This window comes from Tasmannia lanceolata, unplaced genomic scaffold, assembly GCF_043159265.1.
Source record: "Tasmannia lanceolata isolate RefF3 unplaced genomic scaffold, GAP_Taslan_0.1 ptg000018l, whole genome shotgun sequence".
NCBI lineage: Eukaryota > Viridiplantae > Streptophyta > Magnoliopsida > Canellales > Winteraceae > Tasmannia > Tasmannia lanceolata.
Genome location: NW_027518695.1, coordinates 35,677,034 through 35,696,579, shown reverse-complemented (window position 1 = coordinate 35,696,579; position 19,546 = coordinate 35,677,034). Strand labels below are relative to the sequence as shown.

Below are 19,546 nucleotides of genomic sequence, written 5' to 3'. Positions count from 1 at the left end.
ATCATATTTTATACCTCGGAACCACTAGGGAACCACATTTTATTCCCCGGAACCACTAGGGAACCACATTTTATACCTCGGAACCACTACGGAACCACATTTTATACCTCAGAACCACTACGGAACCACATTTTATACCCCAGAACCACTACGGAACCACATTTTCTACCACAGAACCACTAGGGAACCACATTTTATACCTCAGAACCACTAGGGAACCAAATTTTATACCATGGAACCACTATGGAAGCACAATTTATACCTCGGAGCCACTAGGGAACCTCATTTACACCCCGGAACCACCAGGGAATCACATTTTATACCTCGAAACCACTAGGGAACCATATTTTATTCCCTGAAACCACTAGGGAACCCCATTTTATACCCCGGAACCACTACGGAACCACATTTTATACCCCGAAACCACTACCACATTTTATACCCCGGAACCACTACGGAACCACATTTTATACCCCGAAACCACATTTTATACCCCGGAACCACTACGGAACCACATTTTCTACCACAGAACCACTAGGGAACCACATTTTATACATCAGAACCACAATTTCTACCCCGGAACCACTTGGGAACCACATTTTATACTAGGGAACCACTAGGGAACCACATTTTATACCTCAGAACCACTAGGGAACCACATTTTATACCCTAGAACCCCTATGGAACCACCATTTACACCTCGGAACCACTAGAAAATCACATTTTACACCCCGGAACCACTAGGGAATCACATTTTATACCCCGGAACCACTAGGGAACCACATTTTATACCCCGGAACCACTAGGAACCACATTTTATACCCCGGAACCACTAGGAACCACATTTTATACCCCGGAACCACTAGGGAACCACATTTTCTACCACGGAACCACTAGGGAACCACATTTTATATCTTGGAACCATTAGGGAAGTGAGCTAAAATGGTGATAGGGTAGGTGAAAATGCATAGGGAAGTGAGCTAAAAAGGTGAAGGGAAAAATATAAGGGAGGGTATTCTTGTCCTTTGGGATTTCTAAAAGCACTGACAGCCCCTATTTCACAAATAAAAAGAACGTACCCTTACTTGACAATTTAACCAAAACTTTGCATTTTTCTAACAATTTTTCCAAAAAGTAATGGTTAATTGAAAGTTCAGTAGCATAGAAACCATTCGAAATTATTTTTTTTTATGAAAAGTATTTTTTTGGGAAAATTGTTAGAATAATGCAAAGTTTTCATTATATTGTGAAAAAAGGGTAGTCATTTCAAAATTATAAAAAATGGGCTGTCAGGGTACGAAAATAGGCCTTTAGGACAAACATACCCCTTGGTTTTTCCCACCAACTTTATAAGCTCGTTTCCCTAAGCTATTTGACCTACCACCTTCTCTTTTTCTTTCTTCTTCCCCAACCAACTTCCAATGTGAAAAACACCATTGTTGGATACCTTGGTAGCTCATCCAACGTGAATAACAGCCATAGTCTTTTGGAAAAAAAACACCATTACTTGTTTCTTCTTGGTTGATAAACATAGCTCCAAGTATGGCCATTCTCCTTTACTTGAATAGGGTTTACATATTCTTTTCATGTTTTCATGTTTTCATGATTTCTTGGGTTTTCATGTTTTTCATGTTATTTGTGCGTTGTTTTCATGTTTTCATGGTCTACCAGCCTCTTTGTTTGGATATTACCATGTTTATCTTGACCACTCTCTCTCTAACTCTCTCTCTCTCTCTCTTTCCTCTCTCTCTCTGTGTGTATAGAGAGAAGCCTGATTGGACATCGTATGTATACTTGGACTCTTGGAACCATTAGTTAGGCTTCGGAACCACAATTTAGTGGTTCCTCGGAGGTTAAATAGTGGTTTCATGACTGTAAATTATGGTTCCCAAGTGGTTGGTATATTGTAATACTACTTTATTGGTTGTGAAAGGGATCATGACTGTATCATTAGTGTTTGGAACATATTGGAACCATTACGTAGGCCTTGGAACCACAATTTAGTGGTTTCGAGAGATTACATAGTGGTTCCAAGACTCAAAATTGTAGTTCGAAGAGTCCAATTAGTGTTTGGTATATTACTTAGGTCTCGGAAACACAATTTAGTGGTTCAAAGACATTTTTAACCTCTGAACATGTGGTTCCCTAGTGGTTCCCGGGTAGAAAATGTGGTTCCGTAGTGGTTCTGAGGAAAAAAATGTGGTTCCCTAGTGGTTCCGGGGTATAAAATGTAGAAAATGTGGTTCCGTAGTGGTTATAAGGTAGAAAATGTAGTTCCCTAGTGGTTCCGGGCTATAAAATGGGGTTCCCTAGGGGTTCCGAGGTATAAAATGTGGTTCCCTAGTGGTTCCGGGGTATAAATGGTGGTTCCCTAGTGGTTCTGGGGTATAAAATGTGGTTCCCTAGTGGTTCCGGGGTGAAAATTGTGGTTCCCTAATGGTTTGGAGCTATAAAATGTGGTTCCGTAATGGTTCCGCGGTAGAAAATGTGGTTCCGTAGTGGTTTCGACTTATAAAATGTGGTTCCCTAGTGGTTCCGGGTATAAAATATGGTTTCCTAGTGGTTCCGAGGTATAAAATGTGGTTCCCTAGTGGTTCCGGGGTAAAATATGTGGTTCCCTAGTGGTTCCGAAGTATAGAATGTTGTTCCCGAGTGGTTCCGGTGTATAGAATGTGGTTCCGTAGTGGTTCTGAGGTATAAAATGTGGTTCCCTAATTGTTCCGGGGTATAAAATTTTGTTTCGTAGTTGTTCCGGGGTAGAAAATGTGGGTCCCTAGTGGTTCTGTGGTCAAAATTGTGGTTCCCTAATGGTTCCGAGCTATAAAGTGTGGTTCCCTAATGGTTCCTTGGTAGAAAATGTGGTTCCGTAGTGGTTTGGACTTATAAAGTGTGGTTCCCTAGTGGTTCCGGGTTAAAAAATGTGGTTCCCTAGTGGTTCTGAGGTATAAAATGTGGTTCCTAATGGTTCTGGGGATGAAAATGTGGTTCCTTAGTGGTTCCGGGGTGGAAATTGTGGTTCCCTAGTGGTTCCGAGCTATAAAATGTGGTTCTCTAGTGGTTCAGGGGTATAAAATGTGGTTCCGTAGTGGTTTCGGGGTATAAAATGTGGTTCCCTAGTGGTTTCGCCTTATAAAATGTGGTTCCATAGTGGTTCTGGGATAGAAAATATGGTTCCCTAGTGGTTCCGAGGTATAAAATGTGGTTCCCTACTGGTTCCAGAATATAAAATGTGGTTCCCTAGTGGTTCCGAGGTATAGAATATTGTTCCCGAGTGGTTCCAGTGTATAGAATGTGGTTCCATAGTGGTTTCGAGGTATAAATGTGGTTCCGAGGTATTAAATTTTGTTCCGTACTGGTTCCGGGGTAGAAAATGTGGTTCCCTAGTGGTTCCGGGGTCAAAATTGTGGTTCCCTAATGGTTCCGAGCTATAAAATGTGGTTCTGTAATGGTTCCTTGGTAGAAAATGTGGTTCCGTAGTGGTTTGGACTTATAAAATGTGGTTCCCTAGTGGTTACGGGATAAAAAAAGTGGTTCCCTAGTGGTTCCGAGGCATCAAATGTGGTTCCCTAATGGTTCCGGGGTTGAAAATGTGGTTCCCTAGTGGTTCCGGGGTGGAAATTGTGGTTCCCTAGTGGTTCCGAGCTATCAAATGTGGTTCCCTAGTGGTTCCGAGCTATCAAATGTGGTTCCCTAGTGGTTATGGGATAAAAAATGTGGTTCCCTAGTGGTTCCGAGGTATCAAATGTGGTTCCCTAATGGTTCCGGGGTTGAAAATGTGGTTCCTTAGTGGTTCCGAGGTGGAAATTGTGGTTCCCTAGTGGTTCCGAGCTATAAAATGTGGTTCTCTAGTGGTTCAGGGGTATAAAATGTGGTTCCGTAGTGGTTTCGGGGTATAAAATGTGGTTCCCTAGTGGTTTCGCCTTATAAAATGTGGTTCCCTAGTGGTTCCGAGGTAGAAAATATGGTTCCCTAGTGGTTTCGAGGTATAAAATGTGGTTCCCTAGTGGTTCCGGGATATAAAATGTGGTTCCCTAGTGGTTCCGAGGTATAGAATGTTGTTCCCAAGTGGTTCCGGTGTATAGAATGTGGTTTCGTAGTGGTTCCGAGGTATAAAATGTGGTTCCCTAGTGGTTCCGGGGTATAAAATTTTGTTCCGTAGTGGTTCCGGGGTAGAAAATGTGGTTCCCTAGTGGTTCCGGGTTCAAAATTGTGGTTCCCTAATGGTTCCGAGCTATAAAATGTGGTTCACTAATGGTTCGTTAGTAGAAAATGTGGTTCAGTAGTGGTTTGGACTTATAAAATGTGGTTACCTAGTGGTTCCGGGATAAAAAATGTGGTTACCTAGTGGTTCCGAGGTATGAAATGTGGTTCCCTAGTGGTTCCGAGCTATAAAATGTGGTTCCCTAGTGGTTCTGGGGTATAAAATGTGGTTCCGTAGTGGTTCCGAGCTATAAAATGTGGTTCCCTAGTGGTTCCGGGGTATAAAATGTGATTCCGTAGTGGTTCCAAGGTGTAAATGGGGTTCCCTAGTGGTTCTGAGGTAAAAATGGTGGTTCCATAGTCGTTCCGGGGTATAAAATGTGGTTCTTTAGTGGTTCCGAGGTATAAAATGTGGTTCCAAGAGTGTAAATAGTGCTTCCAATAGTTTAAAATATGGTTCCAAGAGTGTAAATAGGGGTTAATGATTTGTAAAACTGGTGTAATACACTGGAAACCATAATTTAGTAGTTCGAAGAGTGTAAGTAGTGCTTCCAAGAGTGTAAATTATGGTTCCAAGAGTGTAAATAGACTTTCATGCACTTTATAAGTGCTTCCAAGAGTGTAAATTATGGTTCGAAGAGAGTAAATAGGGGTTCATGCTTTGTAAAAGTGGTTTAATACATTGGGAACCATTATGAGTACCTTAATCACTATCAATACACTCATGATCACTTATAAAGTGCATGAAAGTCTATTTACACTCTTCGAACCATTACTTACACTCTTGGAACCATAATTTAGTGGTTCCAAAAGTGTAATAGTATTGTTTTGGTCCAAAAGTGATCATAACTGTACTAATAATGGTTCTTATCAAAACAGGGTGTGCAAAAATTGTGGAAAAAAGGGCTTCTTTTATGTTACACGTTGATGGGTACTTGAAGGATGAAGTATCATTCCAATATATTGGCGGGACGAAAATGTGTTTAACAGTGAATCACCATATAAAAGTTTTGGAATTTCAGTCTCTAATTCACCAAAGGATTGGGACCACAGGAATCAACGTGTCATTATCTATAAAATGTCGATATGTCATGGATCCATATCAAATCATGTTATCCGACATTCGAAATGATGATGAGCTAGGTATGGTGATGATGCTTTGGAGAATAGCCTCTTTAATTCTATCAGCCTGTACATAACTAAAGAGTACAGAGTTGGAGAAATTATATCTGCACCCATCCCCATGAAGAGGTAAAATATTAACTCAGCTGGACTTTGGCATTCTTTAAATTCACATTCCATTAGAATATTATCTCATGTGGAAATTTTCATTGCTCAGAAATGTAGTTCATATAAATGAACATTATGAAGCTTCTACTCCAATCGAACCTGCTTTGAGTCCCAAAAATAATTCCGTTCGTGCAGTGTCAGCAACACCTATTCCATCTGAAGCTCCCAGCAAACGAATACGACATGGCGAAGGACATACCAACCATAGGTACTATCTGTGTATGAAATTGTGATTCCATTGATGAAATTGTCATTCCATTATTGTTAGTCTAATGTTGATCGGGTTGGCAGATATTCAGTAGACTTGGATGAAGATTATGAGGATCCAAGTTTTAATGAGACAGAGGAAGATACAACTGAACATAAGACCACTTCCATGTAATAAATTTTAGAAATTATATTTAGTTGGGAGGTTATATTTTTGTCTCATTGAATTTCATTCTAACCTAGTCCTTACCATACAGGCACGATGCACGATTCAGTAGGGATTTTCATAGTGATATGCATTTTAATGATGCCATTTGCGAGGATGGTGATGAGGGCTTTGATGAGGACAATGAGGACTTTGATGAGGACGATGACAGCCAAGGTGTAGAGCAGGATGGTGTAGATGATCAGGACAGTGTACATAACATTATCGGAGACCAGGATGGTGTACATAACATTATCGGCGATCCGTTCGGTAATACGTATACAAGGGAGCCGATGGAAGTAGATGAAATGGTTGTGGATGAATTAAATGTGGGGAGAATAGGACTTGAGGAGTTGAAGGTGGGGGGAATCTTTTCGAATTTAAAAGTATTTAAGAACAAAGTTAGAGAGTATGCAATTGATAGGCGTTTTGTATTCGTCCCAGTAGACTCAAAACCTACAAAGTATGCTGTTAGATGCAAGAATGGAAGTTGTCCTTTCAGAATCAGTGGGACAAATTACCTGGATTGTGTTAGGGTGAACAGGTTTGTGCCAGAGCATACATGCTCAAGTACGAGGAGTGGTAATGATCATCCCCTTGCCACAGCATCTTGGGCAGCTGAAACCTGCCTAGGGTTATTTCCCCATCCAGGAGACGTGACACGTAGTTTGATAAGAGCATACGTAAAGGATAAGTGGAGTATAACCTTAAGCTATACGAAGGTTTTCAATGCGAAGGTCATTATACACGAAATTATGTGTGAAAATGCGGAGGCTTCTTACCGCATCCTTTCTGCATATGCTTAGGAGATGGAGAGATGTAATCATGGCACCATTATGCGCGTATACCGAACCCGGCAGCTATGGGGTAGTGGAGATGACACATTTGGTCGTTTATTTTGGTCATTCGGCCCCAGCATCCATGCGTTCAGTCGAACAGTTAGACCCCTGATACTAATTGATGGGACACATTTGCGAGGGAAATATAAAGGAATCTTATTGGCTGCGACAACTCTAGATGGTGATGGTGGATTATTTCCGTTAGCTTTTGCTGTGGTTGAGAACGAGAACTTTGACAGTTGGCTATGGTTTATTCTTTTACTCCGCCAGAGGGTGATGCCAGTAGACAAAAACAACAATGAATTTACGATTTCCTCCGATCGGATGAAGGGCCTGCTTAGAGCTGTTGCTGAAGCATTACCGGGATCATACCATAGCTACTATATTCGTCACCTCAATGCCAATCTGTTGAAGACCTTTAAGAGTCAAAAACTTTGTAAACTATTTTCGAGAGCGGCATATGCCTTAAGGGAGAGTGACCATAAGGAGGCGATGGAACTCATAAAAGCAAAGAATGAAAAAGCAGAGAAATGGATATCTGAGATTCCTAAAGAAAATTGGGCTAATGTACATTTTAAAGGGGCCAGGTGGAATGTGCTCACCACTAATGCAGCAGAGTGCTTCAACAACGTATTGAAGGGCGCAAGGGAGTTGCCGACTGCTGCTCTAGTCGATCACACTAGATGGAAAGTACAAGACTTCTTCCACTTTCGCCGGAAAGCTGAGGCTACATGGAAAACGCATTTAACTCATAGAGCAGAAAAGTGGTTGGACAGATCATGTTCGTTTGGCAGTAAGTTTCTACCCCGCACGTGTAGTTGGAATGAATATGAAGTGCTCTCATCCACTCATACGGATAGTGCGGATTTAGAGAAGAAAACATGTACGTGTGGTCTTTTCCAAACGATGGGATTGCCATGTGGGCATGCCATAGCAGCTATGGGATTAAATAAGCTTGACCGATATAAGTACTGCCAAGATTGGTTTTTGGCTTCAACATATCGGAGTACCTATGAGGAGGTGATTCATCCAACTTTAGATCGAACACAATGGCCCGAGCCATCCTATGATTTACTAGTACTATTGCCACCGTGAGTAAGACGACAGCCCGGACGACCCAAAAAAGTACGAATAGAGAGAGGGCTGCAATTTGGACAACAACCCAACTGCAAATCATGTGGGGAACCTGGACATAACAAAAGAACGTGTAAAAATCCTCCCCTCGTAAATCGTCAGTTAAATATGACTCCCATCGGTTCATCCGCACCTACATAGAACAGGTATGTTTCATTATTACGCACTCGATATGATCTTCATATTAAACCCATCATTTTATTGATTGTAGCAACTTTCTCTTATAGGTCCGGAGTGTCCTTCGCACCTCCTTTCTTTACCTAGGGATGGAGTTGTTGGTTTTTCTGTACAAAGTGGCAATGATTTTGGGAACCTTGTTACTACACATGATACTTACTCACACGAAAATTGTAAAAATTAAACGTTGTTGTAGCCACTAGTTGGCCGGAACTGTACATTTTTTGGAACCACAATTTTTGAACAACTGGTTGAACAATTTTGTTTGGAACCGCAATTTTAATTGCTATTGGATACACCTTGTTCATATTGGAACAACTGTTTCAACACTTTTGTTTCGTTATTGTCATGTTTATCTTGACCTCTCTCTCTCTCTAACTCTCTCTATCTCTATATCTCTCTATCCTCTCTCTCTCTCTCTGTATAGAGTTAGTCTCCAATCTGGGTTTATTCGGGAGCTCGAAAGAACCTTCGGAAGTCTTATCCGGAAGTCCGACGATTAATTCGGACTCCCGAATTAATGCCAGTAGAATTGGCCTCCAATCCGGGCATCATCGGAAATTCGGGAGTCCGAAGGTTCATTTGGACTCCCGATGGACTTACAGTAATTTTGGGTTCCTAATGGCCATCATCAGGAGTCCGAAGGAAGCTTCGGACTCCCGAATCATAATTCCGAAGCTTCATCCGGACTCCCGATGGACTTCTAGTAGTTTTGGGTTCCTACTGGCCATCCTTCGGTAGTCCGAATGAATCTTCGGACTTTCGAATCGGAATTCCGAAGGTTCATTCGGACTCCTGAAGGATGGCCAGTAGTTTGGGTTCCCCCTGGGCATCATTCGGGAGTCCGAATGAAACCTTCGGAATTCCGATTCGGAAGTCCGACGATTGATTCGGACTCCCGAAGGATGCCCAGGTTTTGGGTTCTTACTTGTCAATATTCGGGGGTTCCCCTCTGGGCATCATTCGGGAGTCGGAATGAAAAGTTCAGAAATCCGTTTCGGAACTCCGAAGATTCAATTGGCGGCTCGGGGGTACACCATATGATTCGACTGTGATTTTAAGCCTGTTGCATAGATGGTGAGAATGAGGAGGCTATTTGGGTGTTTCTCAATTACCAAGTCCTGGTAAACAATTCATCGCTATGTATCAAGCACAAAATAACTGAAACAACAATTACATTACAAATCATGCCCACGAAACAAAACAACAATTACATTACAAAGTTACAACATCACTTTCTCCCAAAAGTTAAATGGATACTTTCCTATACACCCCATTTAACATTTTAGAAAATAGAGAAGTTCGCATAGCCGTAATATCTTTCTGGGTGAAATCCAAACTAGTTTCAGAAAATAGAGAAGTTCACATAGCCGTAATATCTTTCTGGGTGAAATCCAAACTAGCGTCACGGCTGAGGTATTCCATCTCTTTCAAAACGAACAGCCCCGTGGCGGTAAAACATGAAGAATATGCAACAATAAGAATTAATCGTTTACGTAGGTTTCCCTAACTCAAGTAATTGGAAGTTACATCAACCATTATTTTGTATGGGCCGAACAACCACTTCATCAATGGGAAATGCACTTATATCAATATCTTTCACCCTTTTGAACCATTGAACAAGGTAATCAACCTACAAATCAATAATTCAGTACGTTATGCCAGTAGTCAGCATAAATTAATATTTGGCCTACGAAACAAGTTTAGGGTAGTACTCACAAGGGGTTGCACCCTTGTAGGATCCGTGCGAGAGACTAGAGAGTCGTAAAGAGCGAAGGTACACTGACCCATATCCAAGAGTAGAAGAACCCAATGAACCAAATCTATGTTGATTGGAATGAGTACTTTTCTTAGCTCTTTAAGTGAGATATTCTCTAGACGCTTTACGAATCGGGAACATGCTTCAGGATTTTCACATCTAACGGATATTATAAGTTCCTGCAACCACGAAAACAAATGTTAGAATTGCCGGCAGCTTCAAATACACAAATCATTACTTGTAAGTCACTTTAATCTCACAGCTAGATGGGTAGTAAGGCAAATGCATGCTCCCTTTTTTTCTTTTCGCAAACATTCGTCCCGCAAGTTCAAGTAGTCGGTATATACATTAACGATCTACAAAACAGACCATTGGTCAACGAGAACGAACTTAATAAGAAATGTGCGCTCACTCTTTACGTTACTCAATGAACCATATCTAACAAATAACATAAAATCTTACCGGAGATGATAACCACCCTCTACGATCACTTAGTAGAAGCAAGTCTTCTTTACACATGTAGTACCCATCACTTTCAATGACTTTGTCACTGCAAATCCAGTAAAAAGTCATCTCCCTCTATGGACCTTAGCTCAGATCATTCTATTGAAACAACCTATCTATGAATTTAATAGGACAAGATAGAGTTCCAAAAAATGAAATGGGCTTTCCAACACAATCTAAGTTATAAGGAATTTACCAAGGTTGTACCGCTGCCAATGCATCCACCTTGCTCGCTGCAGGTCCGGTGACTTTGCCAAGAGCATCCTTGAATTTCCGCTGGCCTATGTAATATGGTGATCTCATTTCTCTACTAGGTCTTGTTCGCCTTCGACGTTGCTTTACATTGTTTTCAATGCTCCATTGTTTACTCTTCATTTCGGGAGTGTCAAGCAAGATAGCAACTATATTAGCTGCAGCCTCCCGGTCATCCTCTGTAATTTGACTATTAATATAGATCTGGTCTATTGGATCAACAACCACATCTTTCCCAACATCATACCCAAACTCTACAATATCCATCGTCTTCGAATCTTCTACTAATCCACCCTCCCAACGTCCCTTATCACTCCCTATCCCAACGTCCCCATCTTTCTTTTCAATATGTCCTGTTTTATCCACTTGTTCATCTTCATTTGTTTGCTTCTTCTTTGTTCGAGCATCTTTCTTTTTATCCTTCACTACCTTCTCCTCCTCACCCGATAACTGTACACCTTTCTTCTTCAATGAATCTGTCCCTTTCAACTGACTTTTTAGCTCCCTCACTTCACGTTCAAGTTTCACTATCCTCTCCAACAAAGAACTATGAGATGTGGATTCCTCTACTTCTTTCAGAAGTCCCTCTCTTACTTTCATCCCTCTCCTTCTTCGTTCTCTCCCCTTACATGCCACAATTGGCCCGATCGCATCCCCCACTGTAGGCACAATTGCCCCAATCGAATCCCCCACTGAATCCTCTACAACACCAACAACACCGTCCTGAACCTGGGCGAGCAGTACGGCTTCCTCCCTCGCCATAGCTTCAACCATCAGAACCACCTGAAATAAATGTCATATTTTTTTTATTACAAATACGAATGTAAGTAAACAACACCCAAGACATACATACAACGACCAATTAACATTAATCTCTCACCTCTGTTGCTTTCACCATCCCATCACCAACACGGTCAATCAACTTTCTATGCTCTGTCTTCTTGGTATCCTCACCGATCCACTTAAATAGACGTGGATAAGCATAAGGGTAATCAGGTACCCAGAACGTGGTATGCTCAAATAGCCATACCTAAAATCACGCTACATTATTTACGCACTCCTATAATTTAGAAACAAGTAACTATAAGGCATGAATGGAAAATTACCTGTAAAATGATAGAGCAACCCAATATATGCCCCTTCCCACCAAGTGCAGCATGTGAATTTAAGGACAGGACCAAGAATTCATGAACGAGATAAGCCCACGCAACATCTCCTATAGTCCCCAAATCAATATAAGGGAATAGGCAAGAACATGCCTTGTGATCCCTCTGTGCGAACAAGACAGGACTGCAGAATAACAAGATCACATGTTTCACTGTCGACTTTATCGACTCTTCATCATTTGAATCCATTTCCGCATGAATAACATTTACGACCTCTTCGAAGGTGGCTGTTGGAAGCCCAAACCTCCAACCATCCACCCTTGTCATGCTATCCCAATCTAGTTGCAGCCTCTCCCCTCTCATAGTTAAGCCTAATATTTTGGCTACATCACTAACTAGAAAAGGAACTACCATGCTCCCCAATCTAAATGCTTTCCGCTTCGGATCCCACTTTCTCACCAATGTCGTCAAAATCCTCTTGCGCAACTCGACATCCTCGAGGTTCTTGTGTAATAGCAAATCTCTGAGTGGGGTCTCATTTATCAAATTCTTATGCGCATCATGTAACCGAAACGTTTTTAAGGACTCCTGGAAGCGGGAAGGACAACATCTAGATAAGACATATTTGGCCTGCAAAAAAAGCTATTAGGAAACAGTTGAGGTAGAACCTTAAGGAGATGCAAATGGAAATGGAGAAGTTAATCACCATGACGAAGCTGCAACGAAGGAAATGGGAACCTTTGTATCTTTAACTTAAACACAATCTGTAGAAAGCAGCGACAACCACTTGAAACACAGTGTTAGTCCCATGCACAGGTAAAGAGAATCAAAATTATCCATAAAGGCCTGACAAATATCCCCAACTCACTTTAGAGTTGTACCATTCATTGGATTAGTAGGACCATTGCTATTCATAACAACCGTGAAAACATACCATCCATCCAAGACAGAGAAATAGAACAACCATAATAACATATCATCCATCCACCCATCCATAATAACATATCAAACCCAAATATAACATACCATCCATCCATCCATAATATCAACCATAATAACATATCACTTCATAACAACCATAATAACATACCATCCATATACATGCCAGAAACACTAAACCAAAAAGTAAATAACTGCATAGGGATCATGTACAGCTCTCATCGGCAGCAACAACCTAATGATCTGGGGGCAGCAGGCGGCGGACCAACTCGCTGAGTGAAGAAACCTGCTTAGTGAGGGAGGTGAATGACATCCCATACTCCTGCCTGAGGGTGGAGACCTCGGTGCGTAGGGTGCTCACAGCCTGCTGTGTCGCGACATGGTCCTCATGATGAGATGCCAGGAGGTGAGAAAGCGCAGTAAACTTCTCGTCAAAGTACTGACGATGTGCAACGAGCTCCTCTGCCGATACACGCTGAGCCTGCGGACGAGGTGGTGGAGCGGGCCTCTGCTCATCAAGTCGCATTGCCTTTATATTTGTACGATTCATTGGATTAGAAGGACGAATGCGTTCTTCGCTACCTTGGATCAGCTTCTCATGTTGGAAGATACGTGTCAGAAGCATCCCAAATGGTAGACTAGCCAAGGCCTTTGTCCTCGTGTCCTCCATGAAGCTAAGTATGATATAGCCAAGGTGAAGGGGCTGGCCCTTTCGAAGTCGATACATAATAAACGCCTCAAAAGGCCGGACCATGTCACTATTGCCTCCGCGAGGCGTGATATTGCTGGTCAGAATCTTGTGTAGGACTTTGCACCTACGGCTAAGGGAATTGTAGGACACCCTGGTTGACCCGTCATTAGGTGGGGGTCTGCAACCAAGGTCCCCATAAGCGGTGACAGGATCAACCATATAACGATCAAAGTCATCCATGGTATCGGGCCAGAAGAAAATCTCGTCGCCTGTAGTGGGAAGAGAGGCGACTTCACAAAACTTCTCCATGGTCATGCGAAAGGTTTTTGTAAGCCCAATGGTTCCCCATGGGTTCATTCAATCATCTTGTTTTGATGATTCACAAATGCAAATTGATTAGTCATTTATGGACTGATCATTCACCTTGAGTGTTGTGCTTTAGACAGGTCCTACACAAGTCAAATCATACTAGCACACACCTTGTTGGCCTATGCTTGAAGATGAACCAACCAATGGACAAAGGAGCTAGAGCATTCTTGGACAAATCACACCTTGGAGGATCCACCAAGGAGAAGCTCAACATCATCCATATCAAGCATTGAACATACAGAGAAGTTCATGAAGGCCAAAGCTAGAGGATCATGAACCTAATGCAAAGGACTAAGGAGCTTGTACGACAACTTGAAGATGTCAAGCATGGAAGCTCAACCATAGAAGATCACAGCTCAAGAGAAGAGTTCAAGAGAGTGATAGAAATGGTAGAATGTATTCCTATCTCTCTTGCAATTTCTCTTGTCAAGGCACATTTTTAAACCCCTAAAACTAGTGAAAAATCATATTTTTCCAAAGAGACTACAACACACCCTTAGAGCCTAATTGGATTAGTGAATGACCATGTGGTGTTCCATCGTTGTGGAACCCTCATGACATTCCATTTAACATGATAAATTTGAGTTCCAAAAGCCCAAAACAAAACAGCTCTAAAAATAGGAATATCTTGCTGTTCATAGGCTTCTCGGAACTCCGAGATTTTTCTCGGAGCTCCGAGCTCGGAACTCCGAGAGTTATCTCGGAACTCCGAGAAATGGTCCAGGAGCATAATGTCATGCTCTGTCAATTTTCTCGGAACTCCGAGGATATTTCTCGGAACTCCGAGAATTTCTTGGAACTCCGAGAACACTATGAACTCAAAAAAAATTATAGCCGTTGGAGGCCCAATGGCTAGTTGACTGTTTGACCTGAAAATTGCTGTTTTGCACCTAAAACGGTAATATGGTGTTGGAAACTTATATATACCCATTGTATGGGTTCAAAAGACTTGATGAATATGTTCCAACCTTAACAAACCTTAGAAACTCATTTGCAACCATTTTTTGGGTAAATTTCTCTCACCAACCTCTTGTGCCTTGATTTGAGAAAATAATTTGAGATTGGTTTAGGCTTAAACTTGTTTATTCTTGAGAGCATCCTTGGAGCTTCAACTTGCATTGTAGCCTACATAGAGGCAAAGCTTTTATCTTCTTCTTTATTCTATCGGTGGCAAGGGCATCCGTTGTTTTTAATTCCCTTGGAAGAAAGCGCTTAGAACTCGGCGGAGAAGGAGAGTCATTGTAAAGGTGGAAGGGCATCCTTATTTAATTCCCTTGGAGTGTAAAAGCCTCGGAGCCGGGCGTCGTGGAGGTCTCAATAGTGGAAATCCTCAAGTGCGACCTTGAGAAGAGTGGAGTAGGCCGTTTGCCGAACCACTATAAATCTTTGTGTCACTTGTGTGATTGGTATTTCTCTCACTCCCTCTCACTCTCTTATCTGATTATTTGTGCTTAGAATTTAGTGAGTAGTTAGCATTGATAATCAACCTAAATATCTTAACCTTGCTAACTAGGCTATTAAAATTACCTAATTAAGTTTGCTAATCAACAATGGTTTTGAACTTATATTAATTTGTAATATTATTTAAGTTCAACTATTTCAAACTTAATTAAACAAGGGATAAGTCTTGGGTGAAATCTTAGAAAAAGAATTTAAAAAGGTAAAGGTTTTATAAACATCCTATTCACCCCCCTCTAGGTTGCCAAACCAAGTCACTACTTGGATTTCAGTTTTATTATTGATTGTGGAGTGGAAGAACTTATAATCTTCGTCGACTCTATAATTGGCATAGAATTGTTTGACAAGAGTCGGGTATGAATCGCAGTGTACTCCGAGAAAATTGACCCAACCAAAGGCCACAAAAAGGGATCGAACATCATATGCGGCACGATCTTCAAAGATGATTTTCCTACCTCACAATATGCCCTTCCTTTCTATACGACGGACGGAGGATGCCGCCTTTACGAAGCCAACCTCGACGTCCTCCTCTCATTCGTCCATATATTCAGCTTCCTCGGAGGGAGGTGTGGGAGGGGAGGGCTCACGGACAGCCTTCCCATGCCGTTTGCGGCTGGAAGAGCCTTCAGGCACAGTAACAGTCTTCTTCGCTTTCTTCGTGCGCGGCATGATCTCTATATGGGGTTTTGGCTTAGGTTTTTAGGGGGTTGCAAATACGAAAAAGGGAACCACTTCCACTTCTTATCTGCAGAAACCAGGACAAGATACTTGAACAAAAAGAAACTTCAAACACACTATTATTCCATTCACAAAACTACGATGCAGTATAACACACTTCAAACCACATTTAATTACTATTAGACACATGGAACACTATATAGATACTTGAATTTAAAAACATTTACAGACTTCAAACAAAACCACTCTTTACAGACTCCGAACCACTTCAAACCACTGTCAAAGGATCCTCAGAACCACTAAAACAACATTTGGAATCACATATTACGAAATTGGAATTAGAATTTACTGCAGAGAGGATCCATTCATACCATTGAAACCACTCAAAACCATTGAAACCCCAAGTGAAAGCCTTCAAAGCATTGAATGAAACCCTTTCACAGCGAAAATGAAAAATGCTGAAATACCAAGTAAAATGAAACCCTTCGGAACAACAATTTCGACAGTTGGAACCACATATTAGACTGTTGGAACAGATTACTGATTAGAGGATCCAGGGAACCTTAAATTAGACAGTTGGAACCAATATTACTAGATAGAGGATCCATCAAATACTGCTTCCAACTTTCTAATATGTGGTTTCATGGATCCAACTTCCATGGAATACTGGTTCCAATTTTCTAAGCCCTAAATGAAACCCTTTCAAACCCTAACAAACCAATGCAACCATTGAAACCCTAAATGAATCCTTCAAACTATTAAATCCATTAAAACCCTATATGAAACACTAAATGAAACCATAAATGCAACCATAAACCATTGAAACCTTTTGAAACCTTAAATGAAACCCTATGAACTAGAGTGAAATCCAACATGAAATATGCCGAAACCATTGAAAACGTATATGAAACCTTTTGAAACCATTGAAACCCATTGAAATCCTAACTGAAACCCCTTAAACCATTGCAATCATTGAAACCTTAAATGAAAGAATTGAAACCCCAACTAAAACCCTAACTGAAACCATTGAAAACTATTGAAATCCTAAATAAACCCTAAATTAAACCCTAAACCAATGAAATACTTTGAAACCCTAAATGAAAATAATGAAACCCTACATGAAACCCTTTCAATCCCAAAATGTTGTTTCAAATCCTAAATAAAACTATTGAAACCGTAAATGAAACCCTTTGAAACCCTTTGAAACCATTGAAACCATTGAAAACCAAACCCTAAATTAACCCATTCAAACCACTGAGACCCTAAATTAAAGCATTGAAAAACCCTACATGAAACCCTAAACCATTCAAACCCATTCAAACCCTAAATGAGATCATTGAAACCATTTAAAGCCCTAAATGAAACCCTTTCAAACCAAAAATCAAAGCCCAACCATTGAAAACCTAGAAACCCTACATCAAAATATTTTGTTTCTAACAATTAATGGTTCCAGCCTGTTAGACCTAAAATCGGTAACAGGTACGGCAGCGATGTGAGAGCTGAGCTGGATGACTAGGGGAGCTGAGTCTTGAGGGACCGGAGTGAACGAGGAGTGAGAGCTGACCCCATTTCACAAGTCGCCCGGAGATATCTGGTCGATGGAGAACTTGTCGAAGTGGCTGATCAGTCAAGACCTTTACAGTGTGAGCTTGGAAGTACGGCCTTAACTTCCTGGCGGCCATTACCAACGCGTAAGCCAATTTCTCGACCCGCTGGTACCTTGTTTCTGCGTCGTGAAGAACCTTGCTGACATAGTAAATAGGTTTTTGCTGGCGGTGCTCTTCACGGACGAGGACAGCTGCCAGAGCCGTGGAGCTGATGGAGAGATACAAAAATAGCTCCTCGCCCGGCTCCGGCTTTGTTAATAATGGCGGGGAGGACAGATACCTTTTCAGCTCTTCGAATGCGATCTGACATTCTTCCGTCCAGGGCGCAGTCTTGAGTCCCTTGACCGCGCTGAAAAAGGGCAGGCACCTCTCCGCTGATTTGGAGATAAAGCGACCCAACGCCGCTATCATTCCCGTGAGCCGCTGGACTTCCCTGATGGTTTTTGGAGCAGTAAGCTACATCACGGCTCTGATCTTTTCGGGGTTTGCTTCTATCCCTCGCTGGCTCACCATGAATCCTAAGAACTTCCCCGAGCTGACACCAAAGGTGCACTTGGTGGGGTTAAGTTTCATGTTGTGCTTCTTCAGGACCTGGAATGTTTCTCTGAGATCAGACACATGGTCCTGCGCACTCCGACTTTTGACCAGCATATCGTCCACATAGACTTCCATGTTACGGCCGATCTGGTTCTAAAAAAGTCTGTTCACAAGCCTTTGGTAAGTAGCTCCGGCGTTTTTGAGGCCGAAGGGCATAACTCGGTAGCAGTAAGTCCCCTGATCTGTGACGAAGGAGGTCTTTGGTATGTCCGACTCGTACATCCTGATCTGATTATATCCGGAGAAGGCGTCCATGAAGCTCAACAGTTCATGACCCGCTGTGGCGTCAATGAGTTGGTCGATCTTCGGGAGTGGATAGCTGTCCTTAGGACAAGCCTTATTCAGATCGGTGAAGTCGACGCAGGTCCTCCATTTTCCATTAGTCTTCTTGACTAGGACTACATTTGCCAACCAGTCCGGGTATCGAATCTCGCGAGTGAAGTCAGCCTTCAGAAGCCTCTCCACTTCTTCTTTTATTGCCTGCCGCCTTTCGAAAGCGAAATGTCGTCTCTTCTGCTTCACCGGCCTACAGGTTGAATCAACACCAAGCCTGTGTGTGCTGATCTCTGGATCAATGCCGGGCATATCGGCAGGAACCCATGCAAAGACATCTGCATTGTCCTGGAGAAAATTGGTGAGCTGGTGCTGAATGCTGCTGCTGAGGGAGGAACCGATCAGAGCGACTTTCTCACTGTCCTCCGGGCACAGTGGGATGGAGAGGAGGTCTTCAGCAGGTTGAGTCCCTCTGAGCTCGTCCCTTACATCGAGCAGTTCAATTGGCAGTGATTCCACTGCATTTTTGCCTTTGAGTGCCATTGCGTAGCACTCTCTGGATTGAGGCTGATCTCCTCGAACTTCCCCCACACCATTGGGGGTTATGAACTTCATTTTTTGGTGGTAGGCCGAAGCTACTGCACGGATCAGGTTCTGGCCAGGCCGTCCCAAGATAGCATTATAGACCGAAGTGGCCCTTACTACCAGAAAGTTGACCATGGCGAAAGCTTGACAAGGTGGGTCTCCGACAAGAACAGGGAGCTCGATCTGCCCCACTACTTTCACGACCTCTCCGGAGAAGCCAAATAAATCTGAGTTCGCCGGCTTCAGACGGTCGTCGCCTATCATCATTTTCTCAAAGGCGTGGTAGTATAGAATGTCCGCTGAACTCCCATTGTCTACGAGGATTTTCTTCACCTCCCAGTTTGCAACGAGCATGGTTAAAACCAGTGCATCGTCGTGGGGCAGGATAAGATTATCCAGATCTGCATCTGAGAAGGAGATCTCATTCTCCGTTCTCGTCTTTTTGCTGGTTGTGTGCACGGCGTTAACTCGCCGTGCATATGCTTTGCGAGCGGTAGAGGAGGTGCCCCCAGCGGCAGGCCCACCCATAATTGTACCGATGACCCCCCTTGGCTGAGATCGGGGTGCCTCAGGCTACGCATTGGCCGGCTGAGGGGTTTTGTCCCGAGCAGGGGGCTGCTGTGATCTTCGAGGGCTGCGGCCCTGGGGGCTCTTTCCTCTGCGCTCTTGGTTGCGG

The 19,546-nt window shown here is 42.5% G+C and overlaps 2 protein-coding genes across 2 annotated transcripts; one reads left to right on the top strand and one right to left on the bottom strand.

Moving 5' to 3' along the window:
- Positions 1-6,711: 6,711 nt before the first annotated feature.
- On the top strand, positions 6,712-7,836 carry LOC143850317 (uncharacterized). The gene has a single exon (XM_077359575.1). The coding sequence runs from the start codon at positions 6,712-6,714 to the stop codon at positions 7,834-7,836; it is 1,125 nt and encodes a 374-aa protein (XP_077215690.1).
- A 1,747-nt stretch (positions 7,837-9,583) lies between these two features.
- Positions 9,584-12,118, bottom strand: LOC143850316 (uncharacterized). Its single transcript, XM_077359574.1, has 6 exons — positions 11,674-12,118; positions 10,512-11,597; positions 10,274-10,361; positions 10,072-10,167; positions 9,772-9,990; positions 9,584-9,685 (listed from the first exon to the last, which is right to left on the bottom strand). Exons 2-6 carry the CDS (start codon positions 11,339-11,341, stop codon positions 9,584-9,586), a joined length of 1,335 nt encoding a protein of 444 aa, XP_077215689.1. The 5' UTR covers positions 11,342-11,597; positions 11,674-12,118.
- Between the last annotated feature and the right edge of the window lie 7,428 nt (positions 12,119-19,546).

What these genes read in the sequence shown, in the direction of transcription:
- LOC143850316 (XM_077359574.1), bottom strand. Translation starts at nt 11,341, where the DNA reads ATGGTTGAAGCTATGGCGAGGGAGGAAGCCGTACTGCTCGCCCAGGTT. An exon ending in TTGGCAGCGGTACAACCTTG is followed by an intron (nt 10,362 to 10,511) that starts GTAAATTCCTTA and finishes CTGGATTTGCAG; the next exon opens with TGACAAAGTCATTGAAAGTG. An exon ending in GAGGGTGGTTATCATCTCCG is followed by an intron (nt 10,168 to 10,273) that starts GTAAGATTTTAT and finishes TCTGTTTTGTAG; the next exon opens with ATCGTTAATGTATATACCGA.
- LOC143850317 (XM_077359575.1), top strand. Translation starts at nt 6,712, where the DNA reads ATGGAGAGATGTAATCATGGCACCATTATGCGCGTATACCGAACCCGG.